Below are 22,335 nucleotides of genomic sequence, written 5' to 3' on the forward strand. Positions count from 1 at the left end.
AATTTATTTCTTGAAATAAATGTATCAGTGGGGGGGGGGGGTAGGTTGAATTCAGCTTGGGGGATCAGGTGCTGGGTGAGGAGAGGTTAACTCCCTCCTCCACAGTTTTCCCAGTGAAAAATGCCCTATATGGCGTCTGTATGTTTTGTCCCATTCGGCAACTAACAATTTCATGTTTTCCTGGGGGAAATAGTGTGTGGGAGGGCAGAGATTAAATCCCTCTCATCCAGTGCTGAAGCACCAAGCTCTTAAGTCCCATTTCAAAAATGAAACAGGGAATTCCTATGCACATCTCTCTCTGGTCACATCTAGTTTGCCTCCCTCGCCTTGCCCTTGAAAGTTCTTTTTAAAGTCAAGATGCTTTTATCATTACTTAGCATTTGTATGCTCAAAGCACCAAGGATTGGCCTTATCCAAGCTGCTTCAGCATGGAGGTGCAGAAATCCCCCTGGGCCCTGTTACACTTTCTGCCCGAGGCAGGTTTTTCCAGCATGCCATCAAAACTGATTGAAACCAATGCCCTTGTGCTGACTTTGTTGCTTTCTGTGGATTTTTAAATATCTTGTCTCCTTGTTGTTGTTTTATTGTTCAAAGAGCTGCCCTAGGAGCTTTTTTAAAACTGAAGGATGATCTCGTTCCAATAAACAAACAAATGGGAACGAAGATAACGTAGTAGTCCATTAAACTTTGCTACAGGGGTTCTTTTTAAAAAAAGAAAAACGCAGATCCAACCTGTTTCAGTCAACTGCTTCGTAAGTCTGTTGACAGAAATGAGTAGCCATGTCAAACAAGTGTGTTTGGAGGCAGGGTGAACACAAACACAGAGAGAGAGAGAGACAGTGCCATTAGTATATCACTATTACCAATCTCATAAAGACCAGCCGTACCCTGACTTTGCTGATGGGGTGTCTGAAGCATTTGTTGTCTCCATTCTCACTCAGAGTTATGGCATAGAACTGCCCTTTGTTTAAGTACGTCATCGGTCCTTCTCCTTGCTTCTGACGCAGGGATTTGGTAGCTTCCAAAGTATAACGGAATGTGCTGCTATGTGGAGAAAGCAAGAATCACAACACCAATAGAATTCATAACAAAAGCCCCTAAGTTCTAAACCACAGATTTAGGCTTTTATGGAGTCATATAAATGGCTGCAGTTCAAGAACTAGCCTGGCACAGCTAGCCTGGAAATGGGAGTTACAGATTCAGCTCTGAAGCTCAGTTGGTGGCCTTGAACAAGCCGCCATTCCCTCTCAGCCTAGGCTAAGAAGAACAATTCTGAGCCCCTTGGAGGAAGGAGAGGTGCGGGCAGAATAAAAGTGAAACAAAAATAAACAAAAGGTCTAGGTAACTGGCATGGTATTTACGTCAGAGCCTGTAATGTTGTCATAATGGCATTGTTGGGGGAATTTATTGGCCACAAAGCAAACACAGCACACACCCATCCCTAGGGTGATTTATTACAGTATTGCATTTCGTATTTTTGCATAGATAGATGTGTTTAGTTTAGTTTATAAAGAAAGGTGGGGGGTATTGTTTGTTTGTTTGTTTGCAGATTTATAAGCTGCTTCCCAACAAATGTTTCTGAAGCAGTGCACCACTAAACACACGCACACACAGCAAAAATAAATATATACGTGATAATCTGAGAAGCATTGTGAGTTGCTGCCATTCAGTGTAGGCAATATGGAGCAAAATGGCCTGACTCAGAATAAGGCAGATTCCTATATTCCTATGGTTTCAATGAAATTTTTACTTTTTACTATAGATATTTACTATGGATAATTTATTTACACTCCTGTTTTCAACAAGAACGCCTGGGCTTCTTGCCGTACTACTGTGTTGTCTCTTTTACAGAAGCCAAAGTGGGCATTTTATATATATAGATAGATAGATAGATATAGATATAGATATATAATACAGCCTCATCTATGCTACTGCTGGCCTACCCCTTTCTGGTTATCGATACCCTGGCACAGCAGGTGTTAGAAAAGGGCTGCAGGAGTCCAGTGAATGCAGAATATTACACAACTGAATCAAAGCTTTCTGTCTTTTTAGTACTGCATTTCCTAGAAACCAGCTTGCGTGACGTTTGATCACCAACAGGCAACATGCTGCTACTGGCTGGAGAGGAACAAGAAACGGTGGCCGCAAGCCATGGGAGGTGACCCCTTACAATTCTCCCCCACAGCGACTTGCTGTCGCTCCTGCTAGGACAAAAATTGAGCTTTGAACAAATGCTGCAGCTACAGGAAAAGGAGCATGCAAAAACTGCTACCCCAGGGTGTCAGTGAGTCGAAAAGGTAAGAAGCCGGCTCCTGATGCTACAAGCAGGCCCAGAGCTAAGGTGACGTATAGTGGCAAGCGATGTGAGATTCCAGGGTTTGTGTTTCCTTCTGGAACTGTGGCACAGAGGAGAATGTGGTGTCTTTATTTAAGCCTTGGGACCTAAATACAGTACCTAAAGGAGTGTCTCCACCCATACTAGAAGAACCATATGTTAAGATCATCATGGGAGGCCATCATGGGAGGCCCTGCTGCTTATGCCGCAGCCAATGCAGATCTGCTAATTTGGGGAAAGGCCTTCTCTGTAGCGGTGCCCCACCTATGCAATGCCCTCCCCTCAAGAGATGCAGCAGGTGCCAACTTTTCTGAAGTCACCAGAAGCCTAAGGGCTCCTGATCTGCCCAGGCCTTTGTAGGGGTTTAGTACTGGGTCAGTTGACAAGCAGCTTTATTCTCTACTAATCTGTTTTATACTTGTCAATGTTTGATGTTTTAGCCACCCTGTTTTATGAGACTTATTGATGTGGTTTTACCTATTTTTGTGCCCCGCCCTTGGATAGCTGTGCGGTGGTGAACAGCGGGTGAGAAAAACTTTTAAGCAAACCAACAAACCAGCTCTTAAAAGTAACCCAGTTGATTTGCTGAAAACTGACACTTTATCTTCACTTGCTTTTTGTGAGGCCTTCCCTTTCTCAAATAAAAGTATTCAGTTTTCATGCTTTAAAGGAAACAATAATTCAGGAAGGTTTGGAGCACAAATTCCTAAAACCTTTTTCTACTTAAATGTAAGAGCTTATGTTTGGAGCATAAGCCAGGACAGGGTTAGGCAATAGCAAATTCGACTGCTATTTGTGAACAGACTTTTCTGACAATGTTCTTAAAACTCAAAATATACCTGACCAAAATTGTAATCTCTTTCCTAAAGTACATGGGAAATTTCTTCCATCCCACTGATTGTGCCGTAGCTATAAGGCAGGCATCCCCAAACTTCGGCCCTCCAGATGTTTTGGACTACAATTCCCATCTTCCCCGACCACTGGTCCTGTTAGCTAGGGATCATGGGAGTTGTAGGCCAAAACATCTGGAGGGCCGCAGTTTGGGGATGCCTGCTATAAGGTCTAACAAGCCAGTGTTATTCAAAATCAGCAGAAACGCTACCTCTAATCTTAGTGGGTGTTGGATTCAATCTTTGCTCCTTTTTTTAAAGTGAGTAGTTCATTTTTGTCTAGGAAGGTACTAAAACAGTAAGGCTTTAAACCTTTTTGCCTCGCTGTGTTAGGGTTCTTTGAAGATGAAAGTTTTATGGCCAATTTGTGTGTGTGGGGGGGGGTCATTTCTTCATAATCAGCTTCATGTTGTGTTGGTGAGGTATGAAAGGTTATCCTTACATTGCTCTCTCTCATGTTAGAATGACCAACCAGAATGCTTTCCTAAGGCACATTTCACACACACCCTTTTCTTAAAGTTCATTGTTCTAGCCCAGGCTTCCTCAACCTCGGAACCTCTAAATGTTTTTGGCCTACAACTCCCATGATCCCTAGCTAGCAGGACCAGTGGTCAGGGATGATGGGAATTGTTGTCTCAAAATATCTTGAGGGCCGAGGTTGAGGAAGCCTGTTCCAGCCAAAGGCCTGAGTATGAATAATGCAACCATGGAAATGGAGCCAATCACAAAGGTCTGTCCTGCCTGATCATCACCCTTCTCCCTGATGGGGTGGCATCTGGCTGTTAAAGAGCTTTGCAGGATACACAGCTGTGAATAATGCATCCACTGTTCTTATTTTGGCATTTATTTGCTTAGGCATTTTAAGCATCCTTCATGATTGTCTTTGCCCACTTTGTTGTTTGAAACTGACTCTGTTGTCGATAAGCTCATTTTACAGTTGTTCATCTACACGCCAGTTGCTTATTTTAAACTGTACCGTGCGCTGTAGAAAGAAGGGCTGTAGATATTTTAAATAAATAAATATTAAGTGCACCGGTGATGGCCACTGTCACAACATAGACTCGAGAAATGAAAGAGCAAGAGCTTTAATAACGCCACATTTTCAGCACTATTTATACTAACTGTGCCTTGGAGGACATGTGTACCAAACTTCAGCCTCCTATTCGTTGAGAAAGTGCCTTAACAATTTTGATACCTCCACCGGCTGGTGAGAGAGGCACAAGTGAAAAAGGAGGCCTGCTGAAAGGAGACCATCACACTTTCCTGAATTACAGAGTAGCCACCAAGGATGGGCCCTGCATGCCCTCTGTTTTCACCTGACGCAAACCAGGAGAGTCCAGTGCACTGCTGTTACTTACTTGGCTGTTTGTTCGTAAATGTATTCCTCAGGCCCCGCAGATCCACTGCGGTATTTCTGGAAAATGGAGAGAAAATACATTAATAATAATAATAATAATAATAATAATAATAATAATAATAATAATTCATTTATACCCCGCCCTGCCCGGCCAAGACCAGGCTCAGGGCGGCTAACATCAGGTATGAAAACAATTGATTAAAATACAACTTAAAAACAGGATTAAAATACAACTTAAAATGCAGCCTAATTTCAGTGGATGCCCAGAAGCAAAACTGTTTGGGGGGAGAAAACGTCAAATCTTCACCAAGGCCAACTATCCAGACTGGTCCTATGTGGGCCAGAAAAAAGCCAGGGAAGTCCCCAAATAGGGGTTCCATCACAGAAGGGAAAGGAAAGGACCGGGATCAGGCTGATTCCAAGCCAAAGGCCAGGCGAAACAACTCTGTCTTACAGGCTGTGTGGAAAGAAATCAGATCCCGCAGGGCCCTGGTTTCATGAGACAGAGCGTTCCGCCAGTGTTGAGAAGGCCCTGGTTCTAGTTGAGGCTAATCTGATTTCCTTAGGGCCCGGGACATCAAAACAGCATCAAATGTGCATCAAAAACAGCTGAGAAAGTCAAATCAAAGGATTACTCATATGGTTAATCAGGAACTTTATTAATTACATTTGCACATGGATAAAACAAGGGTCTCATTTGCACACCACAGTAAGCCAAAGGAGGGCTTACTACTGTGACTATGCAAATGTGCAGGATTCTTGAGACAAACTTGCCTCTGCTTTGCTCCCTGGGCTTTTAACCCCATCGCAGTGCAGCAGCTGAGCCAAGTTTTGGCTGACTGTGTCGTCCAACCTGGGTTTCTCCACCTGATCTACAACCTGTAGCCATAGGACAAACTTTGTTTACAGATCACGATTAAGGAAGAAGGACCTTAATCGCGATTCCCTGGCTTGGGTGACATGCTGCACGGGAGTTCAAAGCCTGGGGAAGAGCAAAGCAGAAGTGAGCTGGCTTCTGGAGGGCATGCTAAGATATAAACATGGCCAATATTTTTGAAAGCCAGAAATAGGCTTTGTTTTCCAGACGTGAAGCCCAAGAATAGGTCATTATCTCAGAAGAGGTATCCCCTTCTTTGTGGCAGAAAAGAAGGAATGCCTCTTTTAAGCTTGGTATTTGCAGTTCTTATAAAAATAACGTTGGATCCAGCCTGTTAGTTGAAATCAGTGGGACTAAGATTCATGAGTCGCTTATGATTTTGAGGACAGCCAAGCTCAACTAATTTTCTATGGATCCAAACAAAGTACTGGTATAAAAAAAATCTGCTGTCCATCTATGCAGGTGACAAAAGAATAAGAAAGGGTGCAATCCTATTTCCCTGGAAGTAAACCCCACTGAATTCAATAGGGCTTTTCCTCTGCTGAATAGGCCTGGTTAGGGTTGTGCTGTTGGCCACTACTGCCATACCCGCAGCAGCCCAGCTGAAAGACATACCTCTGCCCCTCCATCTTTGAAAGTTTCGCTGTAAGTGCTATCGGGAGTACTCCGCTGGTCGTCTTTCAGGTAGGTTGAATGAGGCATGATGCTGGGCACCTCATAATGCGCATGCTCAAATATAACACTCCGGTGCTCCTCGTTTTCTCCCCTTGCGTAATGTGCCGACGGAGCCACATAAACAGGGGTGTACTCTTCTGCTTTCACCACCATCACCCCCGTCACGGAAATGGAAGTGGGGCTTCCGGATACGCTGGAATTGAACTGCTCCCTTTTCGAAGCCTCCAGCTGCTCCTGATTCAAAGAAAGGTTCACCGGCACTGTTTTCAAAACCTGGACTCTGTTTTCCCCACCGCTGGCCAAGTTGCTCGGAGCTTCACTGGTGGAAAGGCAACTTCTGGGGAAAGAAATGTGAATAAAAGGTCATGGACTAAGTTTTATAACTACAGTTAACCGGTGTGGTGCAGCAGTTAGTGCTGGATCAGTACTACGAGGACCCAGGTTCAAATCCCCACTTGGCCATGAAGCTCGTTGTGTGGCCTTGAGCCAGTCTGACTCTTTTCTCAGCTTTATAGGGCTATTCTGAGGGAAGTATTAGCTGCTCTCTCTCTGTGTGTGTGTGTGTGTGTGTGTGGACACACATGCAGAGGGAGAACCATGGTCTACTCTAACCTGTGCTCCTTAGAAGAAAGATGGGCTATAAATAAATAAGATTCCACTATTCTGGCTTCATGTTTATATTGTTTTGGCTTTATATTGGAGTATTATTGTTTTTAATTGCACTGTAACCCACCCTGAGGTAAGCTGAATAAAAGGGATATGCAAATAAACAAAAACAAAAAAATTGAAAAAATAAAATATGTAATCTGAGCTGTAATAATTATTAATGCATAAAGTTTCATACTGTTTAAGCTGATTGGCTTGGGTCCCTAAGATGCAATTGCTTTAACTGTTTTTATACATGCAACTATTTTATCAATGTTTTTTGTTGTGTTGCGAAATTGTTTTGAGATATTTCACAGGAAGCAATTCATAAATGAAATAAACAATATTTATACTGTATGGTGAAGAGGAGCAGATCCAGGAGGCCCTTGTAGGGGGCCCCTATGTGGGTGCCCTACCATGGTGAACCTTGACCCCAGCCCTGACTCCAAAAACTCTTGCTACTTTTAAAAACTCGTACTCCAGCAAGTATTCCCCACACCCGCTTAGATGCAGCCTATTGATGAGCTTTTAAAATGACAATATAATACTGTACCTTTTATCTTGGTCTTCTTGATTATCACTCACTTTGTTAAGAGACAACACCCTTTTATCTCTAGGAACCTGAAACAACAGGATTCACATTTGTTGTTTAGTCGTGTCTGATTCTTCGTAACCCCATGGACCAGAGGATTCACATTATGCGACTATGATAGTGGAGTTATGGCAGGGAATAGGATTAGCCAGCTGGGCCAAATTTGACTTTCAAAGCAATCTTATCTGTTCCCTGTAAAAGGTAAAGGTAAAGGACCCCTGACAGTTAAGTCCAGTCGTGAACGACTCCGGGGTTGCGGCGCTCATCTTGTTTTCCTGGCCGAGGGAGCCGATGTTTGTCCTCAGATAGTTTTTCCAGGTCATGTGGCCAGCATGACTAAGCCGCTTCTGGCGAAACCAGAGCAGCACACGGAAACACTGTTTAGCTTCCCGCCGGAGCGGTACCTATTTATCTACTTGCACTCTGATGTGCTTTCGAACTGATAGGTTGGTAGGAGCTGGGACCAAGCAACAGGACCTCATCCCATCGCGGGGATTTGAACCGCCAACCTTCTGATCGGCAAGCCCTAAGCTCTGTGGTTTAACCCACAGCGCCACCCGCGTCCCTGACGACCTGCTAAATTTAAAAAGCAAGGTGTCACAAGACCTTTTCCCACACTTTCAGGGGAAGGTAACCTACAACACTGGCCATGTCTGTTAGTGTTATGTGTTTCTCTCTCTTTTACTTTAAAAGATTGAGGAGAGGGCTGCCAATGGCTCCTAGACCAGATGGCTGTGCTCTACCACAATGGAGGCAGCAACACTTCCAACCGCCAGTTGCTAGAATCCACAGGAGGGGAGAGTGCTTGTGTCCCTGGATGCTGCTTGAGGGTTTCCCACAGGCATCTGAGTGGCTACTGTGAAAAAGGAATGCTGGATTTGATAAGCTGATGGCCTGATCCAGCAGGGTATTATTATGCTACCTTTGAAGGTGACCCGGAAACTACAACTAATCCAGAATGTGGCAGCTAGACTGGTGACTGGGAGCGGCCGCCGAGACCACATAACACCGGTCTTGAAAGATCTACATTGGCTCCCAGTACGTTTCCAAGCACAGTTCAAAGTGTTGGTGCTGACCTTTAAAGCCCTAAATGGCCTTGGTCCAGTATACCTGAAGGAGCGTCTCCACCCCCATCGTTCTGCCCGGACACTGAGGTCCAGCTCCAAGGGCCTTCTGGCAGTTCCCTCGTTGCAAGAAGCCAAGTTGCAGGGAACCAAGCAGAGGGCCTTCTCAGTGGTGGCGCCCACCCTGTGGAACGCCCTCCCATCAGATGTGAAAGAGAAAAACAGCTACCAGATTTTTAGAAGACATCTGAAGGCAGCCCTGTTTAGGGAGGCTTTTAATGTTTAATAGATTATTTTACAGTGGTACCTCTACTTACGAATTTAATGCGTTCCGAACGCACATTCGTAAGTCGAAAAAAATTGTAAGTCGAATCCCATAGGAATGCATTGGGAGAAAAAATTCGTAAGTAGAAGCAACCCTATCTAAAAATTCGTAAGTAGAAAAAATCCTATCTAAACCGCATCCAAGACGGAGCTCGTAAGTAGAAACATTCGTAAGTAGAGTTATTCGTAAGCAGAGGTACCACTGTATTTCATTTTTCTGTTGGAAGCCACCCAAAGTGGCTGGGGAAACCCAGCCAGATGGGTAGGGTATAAATAATATATTATTATTATTATTATTATTATTATTATTATTATTATTATTTCTGTTGTTGTTATGTTATGTTATGTTATGTTATGTTAAATTCCATCCAGATTAGATGTGACAGTCATTTTACTCAAGAGTAGACCCACTGAAATGAAGAAAACTAAATTAGGCCTATTCATGGCACACAGGGAGACGATTTTAATCCTTTCCTCCTATGCTGTGGTCCCAGTGAAAACTAACCCCCAGTTGACATTTGGTGTGGAATGGATATTCCCTTTGATGCCAAATAGGAGCACCTGAGCTACATTAGAGTTTGAGGGGCAATTATTGGGACCATGGCACAGGATGAAAGGGTACTTAAAACCCATGCACTTTGGTCCCACTCCTGATCTTCCCCCACCATTCCCTCTAGTGTCTGGTATTTAAAGTAAAAAAAAAAACTTTAAAAAATTGAAGACAGGTGTGAGGGACAGGGGATATCGCGAAGTCCCTCCCCTCCTGAGTTCAAGCCAATCACCGAGCACAGGGGAAAGCAGAGAGAGTTCCGATTCCAGTAGGGAAGCAGGAAGTCGGGTCCGAGGCTCAGGCAAGGTAGAGGAGCCAGGGTCCCAGGCGGGACAGGAAGGGGCGAATAAGGGAGGGAGACCCATCCCCCCAACGCCAGAACTACGCAGAAAGAGGAGGGGAAAGAGGATGGGTCTGCCAAAGCTTTTGTGTTGGAGAAAGACGCGCCAAAAGCCATTAGGAGGTTCTGAAACCGACTGATCACATCACTCCGTGTAAATAGCAATGACTTTAGCACTGTAAATATGCAGCACCAATAAAAGAATAAAATGCAGAGCTGCGTAGCGTCGTTACTCTGAAGTAGTCCGCTCCGGCCACTGTGACAGCAACCTCCTAATCCTTTTTGGGCTACTTTGGAGTTGCCGGGATGAGCGTGTCAGAGGCGGAGAAATGGCGGCAGATCGCGGAGCAAGCCCAGCAAGAACTGCAGCAGCTGTCGCTGCAGGCGCAGGGGGAATTGAAGGCAGCTAAAGAAGAGACTAGGAAGGTCCAGGACGACCGGCTACAACTTGCGGAACAGGTGAGAGCGCTACAGGAAAGAGAGCAGGAATTAAGGGCGGTGGCGGTAGACCTCCAAAACAAGCTGGATGCAGAGAAAAACAAGGCGGGAGGGGCACCCCAAGTCCAAGTGCTGCCAGGAAGGAGAGCCGGGACCCTAGTAAGCAAGTTCAATGGAGACCCGAGGGAATATCAGGGCTTTGAGACTGAGATTGTGTATGCTCTTGAGCTGCACCACGCTGAGTTCCCTGATGATGAGCACAGGGTAGCGTTTATTGTGGAGCACCTTACCGGGGCAGCCAGGGAGTGGCTAAGACCGTTAATCGCAACAAAGAATCCTTGCATGAAGAATGTCAAACTATTTCTAGAAGGTTTGAAAACGATGTATTCGTCCGATAGTCATATGGACCAGACTAAGGAGGAACTTCATAATTTACGCCAAGGAAATATGACAGTTCGCGCGTATTGGGCGAAATTCACCATGCTGGTGCACAGATTGGGGTGGGAACTCGAGTCACCCCCAATGCAAGCGGCGTTCTACTTGGGGTTGCATGAGGAGGTGAAGGATGAGCTCTCAAGAGGTCCAAAGCCCAGTAATATGGATCAGCTGAGCAAAGCGGCTCTGGCGGTGGGGGTGAGACAGGAATCCCGGTGGAGCGACAAGCAAGCAACGCGCGCAAAGCGGGCTTGGTTCCCACGGTAGCAGGAGAAGCCACTCCCCCAACAACCCTTTCAAGCCACGCCTGGGGCCAGTCAGGACCAGGAACCCATGCAGATTGATAGCGCGCGCGCGCGGGCTTTTCAAACCCCAGCGGCGCCAAGACGCAAGGAGGGAAGGGGCGGGAATTGCTTTCTCTGCAACTCCCCCCAGCATCTCGTCAGAGACTGCCCACATCGCAGGGAGTGGCAAGGAAAGGCGGGAACGGTTGTGCCCTCCCCCACTGACGCAGCACCACAGCAGGGAAACGGGAAAGCCTGGCTGCAGGAGACAAGGGGCAGCAGCCAGGCACAGTCAGCAGACAACAGCCCCAGCCCACCCACCCGCACAGAGAGGAGCAGAGCCAGCCCACCCCTCCCAGAGCAGGAGTGGTTCTAGAAGTGACGCTCACGCTCCCAAATGGCTATCCCCTGACGGTCCTCGCCCTAATTGACAGTGGTGCCTCAGCCAACTTCTTCTCGAGAAACTTTGCAGAAGAGCACCAGATCCAGCTTCTGCAGCTGGATTTTCCCCTGCACGTGGCAACCATTGACGGCAGAGAGCTGCTGGGAGGGGCCATCACTCATCAAACCCCCCCCATGAGAATGACGGTGGGAAGGCACTCAGAGACACTGGCATTCAACGTCACAACCATCTCAGACCCCCCCATCGTCTTGGGCATGAGCTGGCTGGCGCGCCACGACCCCTCCATCAGTTGGCACCAGAGATGCATCACTTTTGGATCGGACTTTTGCCTGGAACATTGCATGCAGCACCAACCAGGGGAGGGGCCTCCGATAGCCACGGTGGCCACCATGCACGTCAAAGGGGGTGAGGCGATACCCAAGCCGTACTGGGACCTGCAGGAGGTCTTCAGCGAAGCGGAGTCCGACCACCTACCCCCACACAGGCCTTTTGACTGCCAGATCAACCTGGTGCCAGGGGCAACTATACCCCCAGCCAAGCTGTACGCCATGTCAGACCAGGAACTGGAGGATCTGCGCGCTTTCATCGACAAGAACCTCAAGCGGGGGTTCATCAGAGAAAGCAAGGCAGCAGGGGGCAGCCCAGTCTTCTGGGTGGACAAGAAAGACACGCAACAGCGCCGTCTTGTGGTGGATTTTAGACGGCTGAATTCAGTAACAGAGCCAGTGGCTTTCCCCATGCCCAGAGTGGATGATCTCCTGACAGCGGCACGCAGGGGCAAGATTTTCACCAAGCTAGACCTGAGGGGGGCGTACAACTTGATCAGGATCCGGGAAGGCGATGAATGGAAAACCACGATGTTCACGCCTCTGGGCTCTTTTGAATATCTGGTGATGCCCTTCGGGTTGCAAGGGGGCTCAGCATGCTTCCAGGCCTTCATGCACCACGTCCTGGGGTCCCTCCTTTTCAGGAAATGCTTGGTCTTCCTGGATGACATCCTTATCTACTCCGATGACCCAGTGCAGCATGTGAAGGATGTCAGGGAGGTGTTGCAGCGCCTGAAGGAGAACCACCTGTATGTGAAGCTGGAGAAGTGCAAGTTTCACACCAAGGAGGTGGACTTCCTAGGCTACAAGCTGTCAGACAAGGGGCTGGCGATGGACAAGGACAAGGTGCAGGCCATCCTGGACTGGCACAGCCCCAGGACGCGCAAAGATGCCCAACGCCTACTAGGCTTCGCCAACTTCTACAGGAAGTTCATCAAGAACTTCTCTCGCGTTACGGCTCCCATCACTGACTGCCTGAGAGGCAAGCAGAAGTTCAGGTGGACACCAGAGGCGCAAGCAGCGTTTGAAAGCCTCAAGAGGGTGTTCGCCTCAGACCAGAACCTGTTCCACGTGGTTCAGGACGCGCCCCTACGCGTGGAGACAGATGCTTCTGATAAAGCTGTGGGCGCCATTTTGTTGCAACTGGACGCCAACAGAGAGTGGAGACCCTGTGCCTTCTTCTCCAGGAAGTTGACCCAGCCAGAGCGAAACTACACGGTGTTTGATCGGGAACTTCTTGCGATCCACGCTGCGTTCCAGCACTGGAGACACTTCCTGGTGGGCGCCAAGCACCCCATCCAGGTGTGCACAGACCACAAGAACCTGGAGTTCTGGAGAACTGCCAGGGTGCTCAACCAGCGGCAGATACGGTGGGCAGAGTTCTTCTCGAACTTCAACTTCTCCATACACTACATCCCGGGAGAGCAGAATGTCAGGGCGGATGCCCTCTCCCGCAAGCCAGAGTACATGGAGGAGGAGGCGCCACCGGCACCCAGGCACATCTTCCCCCCGTCAGCTTGGTCCTGCGGAGCAGCAGTGGTAAGCGAGGCAGAACTCACAGCACTGACGGCAGCGGATGAATTTGCCAACCGCATCTTCAGAGAACTGAGAGGGGGGGGAGCAGGCAAAAGACTTTGCAGAACGCAGAGGGCTGCTTTTCTACAAGGGTGCACTGTACCTGCCCACCACCCAGCTCAGACGTACGGTCCTCAAGCAGATGCACGACAACCCAACGGCGGGTCATTTTGGGAGGGATAAAACCACTCACCTAGTCATGAGACACTTCTGGTGGCCAGGGGTGCGGGAGGATGTGAGGGATTATGTAAGGGGCTGTGACACCTGCCAGCGGGCAAAGGTGGTCAGAGCGCCACCAGCAGGTTTGCTGGAGCCCTTAGCCACACCGCACAGGCCGTGGGAAGTAGTGTCCATGGACTTCATCACAGACCTGCCCTCATCCAGGGGCAAGACCGCAGTGTTGGTGGTGGTGGACCTCATGTCCAAAATGTGCCACTTTATACCGTGTGCCAGGGCGGTCTCTGCAGAAGAGACAGCCAAACTGTTTGTGGATCACGTATTCAGACTGCATGGATTACCTTTAAGGGTTATTTCGGATCGTGGCCGCCAATTTGTTTCCAGGTTCTGGCGGCGGCTCATGAACCTCCTGCAGGTGGAGGTCAGCTTGTCAACGGCTAGACACCCGCAGACCAATGGACAGGCGGAGAGGGTCAACGCCATTCTGCAGCAGTACCTGAGATGCTACGTCAGCCAGCGGCAAACGGACTGGGTGGATCGCCTGCCACTGGCAGAATTTGCCTACAACAATGCGGTGCACGTCTCCACAGGGGTGTCGCCCTTTAAGGCCAATTACGGGCGTGACCTCAGATCTTTCCCAGAGAGGGAGGGGGAGGAGGAGGAGGAGGGCCCACAGGCTGAGGATTGGGCAGAGGAACTGGAGACGGTGCACCAGCAGCTCAGAGAACACTTGGAGAGAGCCAAGGAAGCGTACAAGAAGGGGGCAGATCGCCACAGGCGACCGGGGGAGGTCATTAGGGTGGGGGACAAAGTGTGGTTGTCCTCGGAGGGCCTTCCCATCAGAGGGCGATGCAAAAAGCTGGCGCCCAGAAGGTTGGGCCCCTTCACGGTCACGCAACAGGTCAACCCGGTGGCATACAGGCTGGCACTGCCAGAGGACATGAGGGTGCACCCTGTGTTTCATAGATCGCTGCTGTCGCCGTACAGGGAAAGCAGCAGGCTCCGAGACAGCGAACAAACCCCTGAGGGAGGGGGGGAGAGGGAAGGCAGGGAGCAACTCAATGAGGCCACGGCCATCCTGGATTCAAGGTGGGGGGTGGGGGGACTGGAGTACCTCATGGCATGGGAGGATGCTCCACCGTCCCAGAATGAATGGGTCCCAGCCACTCAGATACAGGAGGAATTCCTGGTAGAAGAATTTCACGCCCTCTTTCCCCATAGACCCAAGCCCTGGCACATGGAAAGGGAGGGGGAGGGGGAGGAAGCACGGGAGAGCAGTTCACCATGGCGCTGGGAAGCGGAGTTTGAGGAACCAGAGGATGAGGTATGGGTGTCACCGAGATCCACCCAGTCAGAGGAAGGAGCAGATTGGCAGAACATTTTTACCCCCACCAGCTCTGACGCCACGGACTTTTTGGGATTCCCATCCTCCCAGGCGGAAGGGGGGGGCTTGCAGGACTGGGGGGAGGTGTTCACACCAACGGGCTCGGAAAGCACTGAGTTCTTAGGCTTCCAGTCGTCACCGACACCTGGGGGGGACCTGGGGAGGGGTGAAGGAGAGCTTGGGAGGGGGGTGGATGTGAGGGACAGGGGATATCGCGAAGTCCCTCCCCTCCTGAGTTCAAGCCAATCACCGAGCACAGGGGAAAGCAGAGAGAGTTCCGATTCCAGTAGGGAAGCAGGAAGTCGGGTCCGAGGCTCAGGCAAGGTAGAGGAGCCAGGGTCCCAGGCGGGACAGGAAGGGGCGAATAAGGGAGGGAGACCCATCCCCCCAACGCCAGAACTACGCAGAAAGAGGAGGGGAAAGAGGATGGGTCTGCCAAAGCTTTTGTGTTGGAGAAAGACGCGCCAAAAGCCATTAGGAGGTTCTGAAACCGACTGATCACATCACTCCGTGTAAATAGCAATGACTTTAGCACTGTAAATATGCAGCACCAATAAAAGAATAAAATGCAGAGCTGCGTAGCGTCGTTACTCTGAAGTAGTCCGCTCCGGCCACTGTGACAACAGGTTTAGCACCATGTGCAGTTTGGCATTCAATCAAAAAAGAAACGGGGAAAAATATTTTTCAGTTGTAAGCACATACCCAAACTTTATTATTATTTATGTATATAGGAATTTATATATCCCAGCTTTTGAGGCACCTTGCAATACACACTTGGAATACAATAAAATCAAAGAATGACAAGACAGCAAAACCAAAACAAAACATGAAAGGAAAGCGACACTGAAAACCATCCAGAGCATCAGGGCAAAAATAAACACAACGCAAGCCCCTGGCAGAATTTTTTAAATCTCAATTATTCATCTAAAGCAGGGGTGGACTAACTTGTGTCCCTTCAAATGCTGTTGAACTTCAACTCCCTTCGGTCTCAAACAGTCAAGCCAATGGTCAGGGATGGTTGGAGTTATGGTCCAACAACATCTGGAGGGCCACAGGGTAGCAACTCCTGGACTTAATGCCTAATGAGAGGCAGTTAGCCAGGCCTCCATAAGAAGGACATTTACAACCTCGGTGCCACTACCAGAAAGGCCCTGTTCTGTGTCCCAGTGAAGCAAACTTCCATAGGTCGAAAGATAGACAACAACACCTTAGATGACCACAATAGAGGGTGAGCAGATTCATGCAGGCGGCAGTTCTTCAAATAAGCTGGCCCCAGGACACCAAGGGTAATAAAACACAAGTTGAATTTAGCCATGATTAACCCTTGTTTGAACTCCCTACCTTGTAATAATCGTACAGTAATCCAAGAGCAGCTGCACTGTCCTCATCCCCATTGATGCTCATCATAGCCTTTGTAGCTGCTGTTAAGGGATTTTCCAAATAAGATTTCCAGGCTTCATCTTCGCTCGTGTAGGCCCTCCTGGTATTGAATGGAGCATCACTTGGCACCACAGTCACAAGCCGGTTTTTACTGCAGAAGAAACAGACAAACATAAACACAGGCAGTGGTACCCAAAGAGACCTCTCACTGCAATTCTGCAAAGGCAGGCAAATTGCAGTAGCACAATTCATCCTAGACAGAATACGAAAACATGTGGCTTTTTGATCATCCAAAAGAGGCAACATTTTTTTTAAAAAGGGGCACTGAGCTATGTTAAGAACTTGAGGAAAAGTCACTTGATCCAGGGACAGTCCACCTATATATTGACCTATTCCTACCTCTTTTCCGTAATGGTGACACAGACCATTCATAATGTAAGAATATTCTTCAAAACCGTGAGCAGGGCAGTGTGGTTGGGTAAGTGAAGGCAAGCTGCAACAATTAATTATAACGTTGTTCACTGCTCCTGCTCAGGCTACACAGAAAAAGTATTTTGGTTCTTGAGATTCACTCTGGTTGCGCAGTGAAGATCTAACAGATAGAATTCTACAGGATGTGTTGCTAATGTGTGAAAACAGTCAAGATCCAATGATCCCCAGGCATGCACCTCTAGATGGTGGAGATGTCAGGCGCCATCCTGGCACCCAAGCATCTTCACTTGGTTGCAAGTGGCCGATACCCAGGTGCAAAAATGCGGCAGCTAGACAGGTGACTGGGAGCAGCCGCCGAAACCACATAACACCGGTCTTGCATTGGCTCCCAGTACGTTTCCGAGCACAATTCAAAGTGTTCGTGCTGACCTTTAAAGCCCTAAACGGCCTCGATCCAGTATACCTGAAGGAGCGTCTCCACCTCCATCGCTCTGCCCGGACACCGAGGTCCAGTGCCGGGGGCCTTCTGGTGGTTCCCTTGTTGCGAGAAGCCAAGTTACAGGGAACCAGGCAGAGGGCCTTCTCGGTAGTGGCACCCGCCCTGTGGAACCCCCTCCCACCAGATGTCAAAAAGAAAAACAACTACCAGACTTTTCGAGGACATCTGAAGGCAGCCCTGTTTAGGGAAGCTTTTAATCTTTAAGAAATTAGTGTATTCTAATATTTCTGTTGGAAGCCGCCCAGAGTGGCTGGGGAACCCCAGCCAGATGGGCGGGGTATAAATAAATAAATAAATAATAATAATAATATATTATTATTATTATTAAATGTGCCTGGCGCCTGGTTAAATTTGAACACTGCGTATAGGAGAGGAATTCTTTCGGATACCTGGGCTCCAAGTCATTTAGGGCATTATATGTCAATATCAGCACCTTAAATACAGCCCAGAAACAAAGACATGGCCAGCAAAGGTCCTTCAGGACTGATGTTACCGGTATCTCAGCTGGCTGCCCCAGTCAATGTAAGTTTCCTGCCCATGTTTAAGGGCAGTCCCACATAAAGTACGTTACAGTCATCCAAACATAACATTCCCAGAGCCTGAGTTGCTACAGCAAGGCTATCTCTCTCCTTCCCTCCAGGAATGGCCAATAACTAGCGAAGCTGCCATAGCTCAAAGAAAGCATTCTGTGCCACTGAGGCTACTTGAGCCTCCAGAGATAGTGTTGGATCAAGGAGTGGCCTCAGACTATGTACCTGCTCATTCAGGGAGCCTAGGCTCCCATCCAGAAGAGGCTGCCTCCCAACTTCCTGGTTCCAAGAACCACCAACCCACAAGGCTTCCATCTTGTCATGATTTAGTCACAGCTTATTGGCCCTCAAAGTCCATTCCAGCCCAGCACCTGAAAAGGCTCACCTTATTCTTAAGATAACAAAAAAACAGAGATGGGTATCATCAGCATGCTACTGGCACTACGTTCCAAATCTCCCGGTGACCTCCCCCAGCAGCTTCTATATATTTAATTATTTACAAATCTATAATATGCACATTAACAAAAAATATAGCAAGGAAGAGCACAACGTATAAATATGAAAAGCAACAGAAGACCCATAATAACCTCATCAAAAAATAAATAAATACGGAAAAAGAAAAATCATACCGTAAAGACCTAAGCAAAACGGTTTTCAAAAGACATTTGGCTTCCCTTCTCTAACAGAGTATTGGGAACTGTAGTATGCTAAGAGTGCTGGGAATTGTAGCTCTGTTAGGGAGTCTCCTAATTAGTCTTGGCACACTTAACAAACTACAGTTCCCAAGAGAAATCATAGCTGTTACAAGTTGTACAAGAGTACACTTTAAATGTATAGTACAGACACAACCATGTTCCTTTCTGGCCCTCCCTATGACTAGCAAATGCATAGCAAAATACAAGATATAAATCATGTGCACTTGCTATAGTGACATAAATCAAAGAGTTTGCTGAACTGAGCTTCATTTAGCGTTGGATACAGAGAACACACCGGTCAACAATTTCATAGAGCACTTCTGCCTCCCTCCCCCCCCCCCAACAAGAACAACACTGTACTGTCATTTTTCTCCCTGTAACTACCGAGTATTGACGCTCTCCCCTAGATGTTTGAAAAAAGAGTTCCTTGCTGCTTATCTCACCACGCTTCATTGAAACAACTTTTTATAGGTACCATTTCCTGAGAGTGAGTGGCAGAAGGAACATGGGGGAGGAAGATAAGACTCGGGAGGAGATGATAAAAACGTGGGGGAGAGCCCAATGATTATATTTTCAATGGCGCTCTCCAACGGCACATTGCAGCAGCTCTGCCAAGTGCAGAGAAGGCGCTGCTGCGCCTTTTCTCCCCGCCCTCCCTCTTCCAACAGATCCTGCCTGCTCCATAGCAAAGGCCTCTTAAAAAGACCAGAGATCTTGATGCAGCCAACCTCAACCTAGCCTTGACCTTTTCCCCTAGGGCTAGGGCTTCATGGGCTTTGATGTAGCAGCTAATTGAGAATGACCCCGGAGGTAGATGCCAATCTGTAAATTAAGCAAGTCAAAAAACCCTTCAAACGCAGCAAAAAAGCAAAACAAAAAACAGACAAGACTAATCCAAAGGCTTGTCGTTATTTAGGAAAAAAATATTTCTATATCACTATTCATAAAAAAATATCAGCGTAGCTCACCGTGATAATACAAACAAACAAACAAACAAACAAATAACCCTTGCAGTAAAGAAGTTAACTATTACGGAAAGATGTGTTCTTAGGTGCCTGCATAAGCCTGCACAGCTTTTCAGCAGGTGTGTAAAAGCTGAGTGTGAAACTGGCAAGGAGTTCAAGAGCGGTCGAATTTCGAAAGTGACCCACAAGACAAGTTGTGGCTGGGGGGGGGGGAGTCTCTCTTCATCTCTCCGCCTGAAATTCCGGGGGGGGGGGGGATTCTGAAAGCTGGAGAAACCAGCCACCTCTGGTGGGGTGCTCATGAGAGGCTATTGCAAGAAAAGCAAGCAAGGGTCTTCTGGAGAAAAGATCCGCTCTGTTTGTGTCTTTCGGGGTGATGTTGGCTAGAGCACCAAATGGGGTCTCCTGCTGAGCAAGAGAGTGGAGGGAGGGAGGGAGGGAGCAACATCAGGGTGCTTCTCTTTGACCAGGCCTTTGGCTGATTCACATCCGGTACCCTTTTCAATGTGTTGGGGGACAGGGGGGGGAGAGGTTATTGGTTTGCTTTCGTTCTTGTTTTTATTATGCATTTTGTTTTTCTCATCTTGTATTTTTATCTTGCGAACTGCCCTGATATCTATGGGAGCTGGACCTCAGTGTCCGGGCTGAGCGATGTGTGTGGAGACATTCCTTCAGGTATACTGGGCTGAGGCCGTTTAGGGCTTTAAAGGTCAGCAGCAACACTTTGAAACATTCTCAGAAACGTTCTGGGAGCCAGTGAAGATCCTTTAGGACCAATGTTATACAGTCCCAGCGGCCACTCCCAGTCATCAGTCTAGCTGCCGCATTCTGGATTAGTTGTAGTTTCTGGGTCACCTTCAAAGGTAGCCCCATGTGGAGCGCATTGCAGTAGTCCAAGCGGTAGATAACCAGAGCATGCAAAACTCTTGCAAGACAGGCCGCAGGCAGGTAGGGTCTTAGCCTGCGTACCAGATGGAGCTGGTGGACAGCTGCCCTGGACATAGAATTGACCTGAACCTCCATGAAAGAAAAGAGCTGGCTTGATATTGGTGCCACAGTATCTGCTTTAGTCAAAAGTTCGTTTTTATGTTGCAGTCTTAGAAAAGGCAGGCTATGGGGACATGACTATGGGGATTGTAATAAAGAGTGCCTGCACTTCAGAATTAACCACAACGCCTTGCTAACCTTGCATTTCCAAATTCTTCCCCCTCCCCGGCTTTGTTGCCTGCTCACCTCTAGCCCTGCTAAATTGTAAGTTCCTCTAGGCAGGGGTCTATTCCCCCCCCCCTTGTGTTACTCGGTAAATCACTGTGTAAAGTGACAAATATTTAAAAAATGATTTCTTGGGATTTTGAGAAAAAACACTGTGCTGTGCTTGCTGGGGCTGATGGGAATGGGCATCCAAAACATTTGGAGGGCACCAGGTTGTCAAGTGCCAGGTTGTCAAGTGCTGCTGTGCAACAGAATTCTCCAACATTTAGTCCACCGGTGTCGTTGGACTGCAGCCCCAGTCAACTAAGCCAGGTGTACTCCAACACCACCTAAGAATGAATAATAGTGCTCTGCAGTATATTAATACATGGACCACATGATACACTTGAGGCTGTGGCAAGACTCCAGCTTCCCCTAGGAAGTATGGCAATGCTTAGGAGACAGGGGAAACGGTACAGTACTTTGGGTTTAGATGATGGTTTGTATTGAGCTACCCAGCAGCACAGAGTTAAACCACATAGCCTAGGGCTTGCTGATCAGAAGGTCGGCAGTTTGAATCCCCACGATGGGGTGAGCTCCCGCTGCTCGGTCCCAGCTCCTGCCAGCCTAGCAGTTCGAAAACACGTCAAAGTGCAAGTAGATACATAGGTACCACTACAGCGGGAAGATAAACGCCGTTTCCGTGTGCTGCTCTGGTTTGCCAGAAGTGGCTTTGTCATGCTTGCCACGTGACCTGGAAGCTGTACGCCGGCTCCCTCGGCCAATAATGCGAGATGAATGCCGCAACCCCAGAGTTGGTCACGACTGGACCTAATGGTCAGGGGTCCCTTTACCTTTACCTTTACCCAGCAGCAAGTCTCTTGTAGCCTAGCAGCAAGCCTTGCAAGTGTCACACATGATGAAGTGTGAATGACACCTGCAAATCTCTTTGCCTAAGTGGCCAAAGTGCAGGAATAATCTCTGCCCCCTTCTCATCCCTGCTTTAGCACTAACTTAGCTTCCCCCGCTGGAGTCAGGTTTAAATCGTTTAAAACTGCAAAAGGAATTCAGGCGAGACAGGTTTTAGACTGCAGGGCTCCGATGAAGGAGATACCGTCAAAATAGCTCCAGGGACAAAGCCATGTTTCCTTATCCAAATTGTGACAGAATAGAAATCCTTTCTTTAAGGTTAGAAGGTTTCTCTGTGCTTTCCAGGCTTGTCTTTTAAGCTTGGGAAATTGGGAAACAGCTAAAATGCACTGTTTTAAAGTTTGAACTATTTTTGTTTCTGTGTGCGTGGGGGCAGGGATTATGTTTCTGTGTCTTAAAACCTCTGGGCCAGAAATGTACTTCTTCACACAAGGAAGTGGGGCTATAAATATTCATTGGAAATTAAATATAGTGGGGAAGCCACCCAAATATGAGCAATTTCAAGCAATCATCTTCAGTGAACCCCAGTAAAGTTGAGAGACCCAACCAAGACAAGCTTTGTTGTAGTAGCTTAAATTCCACTCAAACTGAATACACATAAGAACTAGAAGTACGTAAGGAAAAGCTGGACCCTCCTACTTAAAACAGACAGATGATGCGTTTCAAAACGCCCTGGTTTTATGTATTTTGTTTGCTGCAATTATTTAAGCAGCATTCCATTCATGCACCTTTCGCTGGTATTTTCATGGTTGACCAGCCCAACACTCTCACCAGTACACCACACTGGCTCCAACTAGCAACACAAAACTATGGAAGTTTGGTCAGGGGTTCCACTGTGTTCAGTGGGGCCGACTACCTAGTAAGCGTGTTTGAAGATATCAAGTGTCCCTCTTTTCCAGGGACAGTCCCAGATTTACAGAAGCCATCCCAGTTTCTGATTTGATCCCAGAAAGTCCTGGTTTTCCTTAGGACGTCCCTATTTTCATCAGAGAAATGATCATTGGATAAATGTTTCATCGGAGAAATGTTGGAGTGCATGGAG

General features: G+C 47.8%; 1 protein-coding gene across 1 annotated transcript in view; it reads right to left on the reverse strand.

Annotated features, from left to right (window-relative positions):
• Positions 1 to 22,335, reverse strand: part of GRHL2 (grainyhead like transcription factor 2) — an 80,535-nt gene that overhangs the window by 51,005 nt on the left and 7,195 nt on the right. The window contains 5 exon segments of the mRNA XM_060278190.1: positions 849 to 1,044; positions 4,584 to 4,639; positions 6,075 to 6,471; positions 7,333 to 7,400; positions 16,013 to 16,202. Of these exon segments, the coding sequence (XP_060134173.1) occupies positions 849 to 1,044; positions 4,584 to 4,639; positions 6,075 to 6,471; positions 7,333 to 7,400; positions 16,013 to 16,202 (907 nt within the window).

This window comes from Zootoca vivipara, chromosome 8, assembly GCF_963506605.1.
Source record: "Zootoca vivipara chromosome 8, rZooViv1.1, whole genome shotgun sequence".
NCBI classification, from domain to species: Eukaryota; Metazoa; Chordata; class Lepidosauria; order Squamata; family Lacertidae; genus Zootoca; species Zootoca vivipara.